This window comes from Cebus imitator, unplaced genomic scaffold (assembly GCF_001604975.1).
Source record: "Cebus imitator isolate Cc_AM_T3 unplaced genomic scaffold, Cebus_imitator-1.0 Scaffold60, whole genome shotgun sequence".
In the NCBI taxonomy this organism is placed as follows: Eukaryota; Metazoa; Chordata; class Mammalia; order Primates; family Cebidae; genus Cebus; species Cebus imitator.
In genome coordinates, this window is record NW_016107375.1 from 2309707 (window position 1) to 2320496 (window position 10790).

A 10790-nucleotide genomic window follows, 5' to 3' on the forward strand; every position below is an offset into this window, starting at 1 on the left:
TTGCCCTGGAATCTACTGTCCTGGTTCCCTGCTCAGTCCCCTTTTTAAACAGACGAATGGGTGACTTCCCGTGGCTCCAATCGCCAGCCTAAAGGGCACCCGGACAGGTGTATTTTGTATGGAGAACTGCTGCTCCGGGGCGCCAACAAAGCACCCGTGCGGGGCAAAGCAGCGGCGCCGTCAGGCACAGCCGCGCTGGCTGAAACAGCCGCGCTGGTGACCTGTGGAGTTCCTCTGCTTGGGAATTTCCTAGTCTGTGGGCAATAAAAATGTGGCGTCCACTCACCCTCTGAGCTTTCACTGGGAGCTGCAATCCTGACCTGTTCCTAAATGGCCATCTTGGATCGACTCAACTTCTGGCTACTTTTAAGTTTTCCTTTTTATCTTTTGATTTTCGGTAGCCTTAGATTGATGTTCTGAGGACCGGTTTTCTTTGTTTCTTCGTTTCCTGAGGTTTGTAGATTTTTTTTTTTTTTTTTTGAGATGAAATCTTGCTCTGTTGCCAGGCTCGAGGGCAGTGGTATGATCTCAGCTCACTGCAGCCTCCGTCTCCCGGGTTCAAGAGATTCCCCCTCCCCCCTGAGTAGCTGGGACTACAGGCGCATGCCACCATGCCTGGCAAATTTTTTGTATTTTAGTAGAGACAGAGTTTCACCATCTTGGCCAGGATGGTCTTAATCTCCTGACCTCATGATCTGCCTGCCTCAGTCTCCCAAAGTGCTGGGATTACAGGCATGAACCACCGCGCCTACCCTGTAGAGATCCTTAAATCTGTGGGTTGGTGTCTTTTATAAGTATTGGAAAATTCTTAGCCATTATCTGTTTATATGTAAAATTTTTGTTCTATTCTGTCTCTCCTCTCCTTCTGGGATGCTTATTTGTTACACTTCTGTTTAATGTTTTTGTTTGCATTGTGTCCAATATACTTCTTAGGCTTTTTCTTTTGTAGTTTTCATTCTTTTTCTCTCTTACCTTCAATGAGATATTTTCTGTTAATTCATCTTTAGTTTCTAATCTTTTCCTTTTTTTTTTTTCCCCTGTCTGTCTTGGTTTCCCAGGCTAGCGTGCAGTGGCACTATCATTGCTCACTGCAACCTGAACTTCCTGGACTCAAGAGATTCTACCACTTGAGCCTCCTGAGTAGCTGGGACTCCAGGCATATGTCACATGCCTGGATAATTTTTAAGTTTTTTGCAGAGGTGGGGACTTGCCATGTTGTCTAGGCTGGTCTTGAACTTCTGGGCTCAAGTGATCTTCCCACCTTGGCCCCTACAAAGTGCTGGGATTACAAATGTGAGCCACTTTGCTAATCTTTTCTTATGGTATGTCCCATTTGCTATTAAACCTATCTAATGAGATTTTTAAAACAAGCTCTTAATTTTAGAATAGCTGTAGATTTATGGAAATGTTTCAAAGCTAGTATAGAGCATTCCTGTATACTCTTTACCCATTTCCCCTATTTTAACATTTTCTTTAGTATGGTACATTTGTTTCAACAAAGGAGTCAACATTGGTACAGGTATACCCCAGAGATATTGTGGGTTAGTTCTAGACCACTGAGATAAAGTAAGTATATAAAGTGAGTTGCATGAATTTTTTGGTTTCCTCATGCTTATGAATGTCATGTTTACATTATACCATGATCTATCAAATGTCCAATAATATGTGTTAAATGTACGTATCTTAATTTTATAACTGTATAGCAAAAAAATAAAAATGCTAACACATCATCTGAGCCTTTAATGAATCATAATCTTCTTGCTGGTGACAATATGACATCAAAGATCACTGATTCGGCCAGGCATGGTGGCTCATGTCTGTAATCCCAGCACTTTGGAAGGGTGAGGTGGGTGTATCACCTGAGGTCAGGACTTCAAGATCAGCTTGGCCAACATGGTGAAACCCCGTCTCTACGAAAATATAAAAATTAGCCAAGCATGGTAGTAAGTGCCTGTGTAATCTCAGTTACTCGGGAGGCTGAGGTGGGAGAATTGCTTGAACCTGGAAGGCAGAGGTTACAGTGAGCCGAGATCACACCATTGCACTCCATCCCGGGCAACAGAGTGAGACTCTGTCTCAAAAAACCCAAAAGATCACTGTTTAGAGATCACTGTAACAGATATAACAATAAAATGTTTAAAAAATTGTAACAGCAAGACGCTGTCTCTACAAAAAAATTAAAAGAAAGGAGGCTGAGGTGGGCAGATCTCTTGAGCCTGGGAGGTTGAGGCTACAGTGAGCTGTGATGCTCTCAGCCTAGGTGACAGAATGAGACCCTGTCTCAAAAAAAAAAAAAAAAAATAAGATAAGTAAATAAAGATGAAGAAATTTTGCAAGAATTACCAAAATATGATGCGGAGACATGAAGTAAGCACGTGTTGTTGGAAAAATGGTGCTGATAGACTTGCTCACTGCAAGGTTGCCACAAACCTTCAATTTGTACAAAATGCAGTATCTTTGAAGCACAATAAAGCAAAGCACAATAAAATGAGTTTATGTTAATGCTTTTAACTAAACTACACACTTCCTCTGTCCTCTGATTTTCTCTACATTGGTTGTTGGATTTTAGGGCTCGTGAGTCTTTTAGTGAGGTCTTAGGAAAGTTCGTTTCAGGGGCTAGAAGCAAATTTAATCTCTCATCTCAAACAGAAATCCTGTTTACAATAACCTTATCTGAATGTTACGCAAACTTTGCTTGAATTCTTGTAGAGTTGGGAGCATTCCCTTCTTTACACAAACATCACTAGTTAACAGACTGCCACAAGTTCAAGCTCTAGAATCAGGTAAGTTAGCTTTTTATTGCTTAAGCAATATTGTTGTCTTAATTCTACAGACGAGAAAACTGAGGCAGGGGGCAGTTAGGTAAGTTGCCAAGTGTTCTGCAGTTGGTCAGTGGTGGAAATGAGATTTGAACCTTGTTAGATTCTGTATTCTAGTCCCATTACACTTTTATGCTTTCCCTCCTATGTTGTTTACTCTGGTTTTCAAAGCTTCTTCAGCTCAACATGTCATTTTATTTGTACCAATTAACTGTGATCATGTAAAATTTCTTTTCTTCTACCATTGAGATATTTCAGAATCTTGACTCTATTATGGAGTATTGTTTAAAATCATTGAGTGTATTTAATTTTATTAACTTATTTTCCTAGTCTTCATCTTATCCAAGAGTATCATGGAAACTTTTTAACTGTCTTGGTAGGTAAGCTCCATGAAGACAGGGAGTTGTCTTTACAGATATCTCCTTAGTATCGAGACAGTGTGAGCACCTATGAGTAGCTCAATAAGTACCTGCTGATTGAATGAATGAATGAAAAAGGTACACAGCACTTTAATTACATCAATCAAGTAGTTTGGTTACTCTTTCCAAAAATACAAGATGTTTTGTTTTGTTTTTTAAATAGCTAGTCATTTAAATAGCTAATACATTCAAACAATTAAAAAGCTGTTCAGTAATAAAGGGGGCTATTGAGTGAACAAAGATTTCAAAGTTGGGATTCTGAGTGATGATTGTAGTCATGTCACCCTCAGCTTAGTTTGTTTCAGCATTTTGTTTTGATTTACAATAACTAGATAGTATTAAGTCCTACAGAGATGCGCTCGCAAACATTAACTGTTCTTTTTTCCTTAAACAGTTTATTCTGAGGTCTTTGGGTATTCTTTCATTAAACTAACCCTAAAGCTTGAAAGAGGAATAGGACATTTTTGTTTCAAAGGGAAACAACATTATCTACTATCTGATCACATATCTATTGTTGATTATGAAGACCGGACAAAACTCTGCTGACTGACAACAACTGCACCTTGCTACTCACAGTGGGATTCTCCAGCAGCAGCAGTGGACATCACCTAGGAGCAGTAGAGATGCTGAATCTTGGTACACATCTCACACATGTAGAATCAATTTGCATTTTAATAAGAATGCTTTGTAACTTAAATGTACATTAAACTTTGAGAAGTACTGTCAACTTTAGTTTGGAGTATGGTGGACCTGGGATTCTGAATTTCTACCAGGCTCCCAGATAATGCCGTTGTGGCTAGTCCATGAGCCACACTTGGAATAGGAAAGTGCTTGACATTTTATCACAGTTATAAAGTTAGGCAGTTACTTGCATTGACTCTCAAGTCGTGACAAGTATACATATCCAGCAAGTAGTTAGCTTGGCAGTTATTAAACACAATGCAGGCATGCTGTAATGCTGTACTTATTCCCATGTATAATATTTTAAAATATATATATATGGGCCTGAATTTTAAAAAAATATTCTGGAAAACCACATTTTTAAAATTCTTGACACATTTCAAGAAGTTAAAATATACCAGTCTGGGCAACATAGGGTAATCCCATCTCTACAAAAAAATAAAATTAACTGGGCCTGTTGGTACATCCCTGTAGCACTAACTAACTACTTGGAAGGCTGAGGCAGAAGGACCACTTGAGCCCAGGAGTTCAAGGCTGCGGAAGCTATGATTGCACCACTGCTGTCCAGCCTGGGTGGCAGAGCAAGACCCTGTTTCTACATTTAAAAAAAAAAAAAAAAAAAAAAGAAGTTCAAATATATGGAAAATTCCCAGATCTGCATAAAAATGAATTCTCCTGGCAGCACTAGCCAGTGTGTTTGAGTGTTTGCATTTTTAGTTTTCAAACTAGTTAAAAACATACTTCAGAAGAGAAACAATTATCCAGGACTCTGGAATCTCACATTTTGAAAGCCATTGGTTAAGGAAAAAGACTGCATTTGCTACTAACATATTGTTGACGTTAAACCCAGGGCTTAGCCTTTCTGAGCCTATTTTTTCTTCATCAGACAAATGAAGGGTTCTACAAAATAGTCTCTCCCTTCTGATTAATTCTTAACTTCTGTGTTTCTGTGACTTGCTGTGCAGCCCAATAGAACTTTATAGTTTCATTAAGTCCAATTTCTTGATTATAGAGATTGCTTCAACTTAGCAGCTTAGAGTCAAAGATTTGAGCCAGTTGATAAGGATGTTTCCTTGTGCAAGTAACAACCTACAGGTGAGGATCTGTGAAATGGAAGTGATACTAGTGCTTTTCCTGGAGGGTTGGTGTGAGGATTAAATGAGTTAATGCATGTAAAGCACCTAATCTTTATTGTTCAGTATATGTTAGCTGTTGTTTTTTTTACAGATGAGAAAACTGAGGTTGGAGAAGTAAAGTGATTTGTCTGAGGTTCAATATTTAGTTAATTATAGACCTGGATCTAGAAACAACATCTTCTGATTTCTGATAACAGTATTTTCTCTATTTAGGCTGCCTTGCTGAAATGCTCATCGTTTAAACTTCAAAATAAATTATTAAAGTTTTTTTCTGGTTAGATAGCTCCCCCTCTAGCCACACTGCTTTGTTGATAAGTTTTCTTAATTTTTCATTCAAATGATTTGTGATTTGAACAGTGTTTTAGATTTAAAAAACTTTTATAGTTTATTATATTCTATATGCTGGGAACATAGATGATCAATTTTTGAGTTTTTAAAAATCTCCTAGAGAAAGATTTTTGTATGTAAGTTGATTATGTCTATTAAATATTATTTTTCCTTTATGATTTTTGATTCTAAGATAAGATGGCTACTTGTACTGTTTCTGTGATTTTCATTTTGCAGATCAGTTTTGATGTTCAGAATTAAGATTAAAAGGAACAGTTTCTCTCATTGGTTATTTCTCTAATTAGATGTGAAATTAGCAGTAAAGTTGGTCACTGAGCAATTTCAATATGATGTTTGGATTTATAAATGTTATGATAAGCTCACTTTGATTTTAGTTCTTAAATATAACTTTATAAAACCTTTTCTTCTCTTGCAGTTGAAAACAATCCTCGAACAGGAAATCTTGGTGCACTAATTAAGGTCTTCCTTTCTAGAACCAAAGAACTAAAACTTTCAGCAGAATGTCAGAAGTAAGCTGGCTGATTAAACCATGTTTGCTTTGTATTTAGCAATGTGAATTTTAGTTTTCATTTATTGGTGGAAATGGAAGTTTTAGTTTAGTGCCTAAGTCATTGGGGTGAGATTATAGATTCCGGAATCTGATTTCAGCTTTTTAGACAATCTTTAGAAATACATTCTTTAAGAAGTTGAATAATGATGTAATTATAATTAAGAAGGTAATTTCCAGGTGGGGCACGGAGGCTCATGCCTGTAATCCCAGCACTTTGGGAGGTTGAGGCAGGCGGATCACCTGAGGTCAGGAGTTCAAGACCAGCCTGACCAACATGGAGAAACTCCATCTCTACTAAAAATACAGAATTAGCTGAGCGTGGTGGCACATCCCTATAATCCCAGCTACTTGGGAGGCTGAGGCAGGAGAATCGCTTGAACCGGGGAGGCGGAGGTTGCAGTGAGCCAAGATGGCGCCATTGCACTCCAGCCTGGGCAACAAGAGTGAAACTTGACAAAAAAAAAAAAAAAAAAAAAGTAATTTCCTCCCCATTACCACTGGTGCTGCTATCTAGTTTAAATGCTATCTAGTTTGAATGATGACTTAGTGAATTTTATTTCTTTCTACATCTGTTGCCTTTATTTCCTTCATATTCTTTCTGTCAGTGGAAGGTTAACTTTTTATACGCTCAAGCATTTTTCAAAACTGTGTTTGGATGTGTCTCTGAAAAGATTAAAAGATTTTGTGTTGTCTTGCTTCTAGACAAATTACATTGAATCCAATAAAGTTTTTCTTAGGAGATCATGGCCACAGATACAAATAAAATGTATTTTTCTGTGCTACTGGCAATGCCCCATTGAACATTTTGGTTACATGTTTGCATATGTTCTTTTTATGTTACAATAATTTAAAAAATATTTTTTTTTGTGGCTTTCTTCTCTTTGAATTGCCTGTATGTGGTATACCTACTAAGAACAAAGAACAGTCATTCCCACAGTCATCAGTAAAGATTTTTATTAGGTAAATTCATTATGTAAAATATATGGAATGAACTTTGAAGTAAAACATAATAGATATCACTGGGCAATGTAATAAATCATGAGCCATTAAAAGATGTGGACACTGTCCTAATGTTACCGATAGGATGGACAAAATGGTTGACAAATCAGGAAGAAATCATGAACTAGAAATAAACCAGTGATGCTTATGGTTAAATATTGATTCTTGTTTGATTTTGGTCTTTCCTTTCTAGCCATATCTTCATTTGGCAGACACACAATGCTTTGTTTATTATTTGCTGTTTGCTGAAAGTGTTCATCTGTGAAATGTCAGAGGAGGAATTACAACTTCATTTTACTTATGAAGAAAAATCTCCTGGCAATTACAGTAAGTATTGTGTTTGAAGATGTTCTGGATATAACATGTGTAACATTGTAAGGATAAAAATTTCAGGAATAAAAGTATAATTTTGAAAATTACAGTTATCCTTATAATTTTCATTTTAAAATGAACTTACACTGTCATTTTTCCTTTTTCTGTATTTAAATGAGTCAAGACTCTCAGAGTTTTTTTCTTTTCTTTTTAAATAAGAAAGCCTGTGGAGTTGAGGCTTTCATTTTTTTGATTTTTATGCACGTGGATGAAGAAGAAAGTGATATAAAACTCATAAATATTTATTTCTTTCAGAAAACAAAAGTATCAGTTTTAAATATCATTGCCAAGTCAATATATTATTAAGGGCGCCAACTAGTCAGAATTACAGATTTTATGCTAAAGTTTACTTTCATGGGGCACATCAATAGCTTCTGGGTCTGAGTGTCTTTGGGACTAATTTATCAGAAGTAATATTTTCAAGGGCAATTTATGATGCCTAAGTGTGTCATCTTTTTCTGAAGATACAGGGAAAGATTACCCTTCATGCTATCTTTCCTTTGTGAGAGCAAGGCAGTGTTGCCCCCTGGTTTTTTGAGTTCTGTTTTCAAAATAGATCTCTACCCTCATCAGCCTGACAGCATCACATGTGTGATTCAAGGTCAAATGTTACCATCTCTTGTGGGGACAGGTATTGCGAGAGAACTTTGTGATGTGTATACTTTTATTGGAGGTCTGTGTGCTATGTGGATTTCATGCATATATTGATCACACTTTTATATACCTAGGAGTAATTTTTCACTGTGGTTTCAGCTGTGGTTGCTAAATACCTGTTTTAAAATGTCAAAGTCAAATATTGACAAAGGAAACAAACGTATAAATGAGTTACTGTTCATCCAGGTCAACATCACAATGTACTGATTTTTCAGTATGTCTGTGTCTATGTGGACTATTTCTTAAATTGTTTTATAGATTTTTTTTTTTTTTTTAGGCAGAGTTTCACTCTGTCACCCAGGCTGGAGTGCAGCGGCATGATCTCAGCTCACTGCAACCTCTGCCTCCTGGGTTCAAGCAATTCTTCTGTCTCAGCCTCCTGAGTAGCTGGGACTGCAGGCACACACCACCACACCTGGCTAATTTTTGTATTTTTAGTAGAGATGGGGTTTCATCATGTTGGCCAGGCTGGTCTTGAACTCCTGACCTTAGGTAATCCACCCTCCTTAGGTCCCAAAGTGCTGGGATTACAGGTGTGAGCCAAAGCACCTAGCCTAGAATTTTTTAAAACAATATTATGAGAGGTAGAAAAGATTCTGTGGAAAGTCAACCTTTTGTGCACTCTAGCATTTCTTAAAACTATTTTTAGATGGCAAAAATCTTGTATCATTTAAATACGTTAAGGGATTATGTTACATTTTGAGCGAATGAAAAGACATGGTACAACAAAACAATAGTTTACAATACTTTCAACTCAAGTAGCAGAGAGACCATGTATACTTATCTCTACTCCCTCTGAGACCTCTTCTACCTGATGGTAGAAGAATTTTCAACACATACCATTGAGCAAATTAGGATAGTCATTTCATCCTTTTTTAGGCTCCTTATGGCCTCTTTCAAGATCAAGAAACAGTTTTGGAGAAATAGAATATCAATTTTTGTTTTACTGCAATCTTTTTCTTCATTCTTATACTCAGTGTATTTCCAAATTAGAGAAGGACATTCTTCTTGACTCACACTTTCAAAATACGATTTTACCATCTTCTAACATTTTAACATCTTTTCCGTGGCTGGCCACCTTCATAGCCATTTTGCAGGTTCATGTCCAAGGAGGCAATTGTCTTTCATTTCTTCCAGGTCTAAATCTCACTAAGTTCTGCAAGTTTTGAGGAAACTGAAAGGTGGCAAATATCACAGGGCAGGAAACCACTGCCTCATTGCAATGCTGTGTACAAGGCAAGCAGAAAATTTAGCAGGCAGGAGCTCTTTTCTTTGGTCAGAAGTTTGTAGACTGAATGAAATTTGCTGCAGTTTACATGTGCCCTGTCCCCAAATATGCAGATAGATGAGCAAACTCTAGTTTGTCCTTGAGCAAAATATCAGCAATGTTTTGTTTTATGTTTTCTTTTTATGTGGAAATGTTTTTTCCCCTCTACTGATACTGGATAAATACAGGTTGAGTGTATTTAAGTTCAAGTTTCATCCTTGAGAATGTGCTGAATTAAAAATATCACAGTTAAGTTTGTTTTATAAGTGTTCTAAAGTTTCCAGCAGGTGACGTAATTAGCTGGTTGCAGGGGAGCGAAATCATATGTTCCACCTTTTTTGAAGGTTATTGTATTAGGGTTCTCTAGAGGGACAGAACTAATAGGATAGATGTATCTATGAAGGGGGGTTTATTAAGGAATATTGGCTCGCACGATCACAAGGTGAAGTCCCACAATAGGCTGTGTGCAAGCTGAGGAGCAAGGAAGCCAGTCCAAGTTCCAAAACCTCAAAAGTAGGGCTGACAGTGCACCCTTCAGTCTGTGGCTGGCAAACCACTGGTGTAGTCCAAGAGTCCAAAAACTGAAGAACTTGCAGTCCAATGTTTGAGGGCAAGAAGCATCCACCATGGGAGATGAAAGATAAACGCTGGGAGCCTCAGCAAATCTGCTCCTTCCACCTTCTTCTGCCTGCTTTATTCCTGTTACACTGGCAGCTGATGAGATGGTGCCCACCCAGGTTGAGGGTGGGTCTGCCTTCCCCAGCCCACTGACTCAAATGTTAATCTCCTTTGGCAGTACCCTCCCAGGCATACCCAGGAACAATACATCCTTCAGTCCAATGAAATGGACACTCAATATTAACCATCACAGTATCACAGTTACGATGCTACATTTCATAGTTAAAATATTGATAACTTTATGATATTCTTGAATAAGCAACCATATCAATTTTAGCAGTTTTATTTGCTGTCATCTTTTATTTCCCCTTCTGTTCCAGAAGACCATTTCATGGAAAATCACTTACTGTTTTGCCCAGTTTTGAGTTAGTATGAATTACTGCCTCATTAACTTTGGGGGATGGGGGGAAGGGGATCAATACTAAAATTCTCTTTGATGCTGTTAAAAAAATATTAAATTTCAGATACTATACCATGTTATAACTTAGTAAGTAAAGAATAAGTTCTTATAAAGGGTGAATAAAATGACAATCAGCATGTGTATATATATGTTTTCCTTTTTTTTTCTTTTAAAGCCCAAGGCAGGTATAGGGGGGTGGATGGGTGTGTGTGTGTGTGTGTGTGTGTGCGCGCGTGTGTGTCTGTCTGTTTTTTCCCTTTCCCATTTTGTAACTGTGAAAGCCCCAGGTGTTTAGGGGCTGCTCCATGAGTATTTCCCTTGGATGAAATTTTTACCTTGTCTTCTCAGAGGAAACAACTCTCCAGTTTCATTGTAGATCAGACATTCCTTAGATTCTGTGCTTTTTACTCTGGAATGATTCCTGCTGAACTTTTGAGATTCTACTCTAAAAAGGATAGGCAGCCATT

The 10790-nt window shown here is 37.6% G+C and overlaps 1 protein-coding gene across 7 annotated transcripts in view; it reads left to right on the forward strand.

Annotated features, from left to right (window-relative positions):
* Positions 1-10790, forward strand: part of DYM (dymeclin) — a 437637-nt gene that overhangs the window by 65128 nt on the left and 361719 nt on the right. For all 7 annotated transcript variants that reach the window (XM_037738956.1, XM_017529655.2, XM_017529659.2 and 4 more), the window contains exons 4-5: positions 5819-5912; positions 7146-7279. In XM_037738956.1, coding sequence (XP_037594884.1) covers positions 5819-5912; positions 7146-7279 — 228 coding nt within the window. The remainder of the gene's footprint in view (positions 1-5818; positions 5913-7145; positions 7280-10790) is intronic.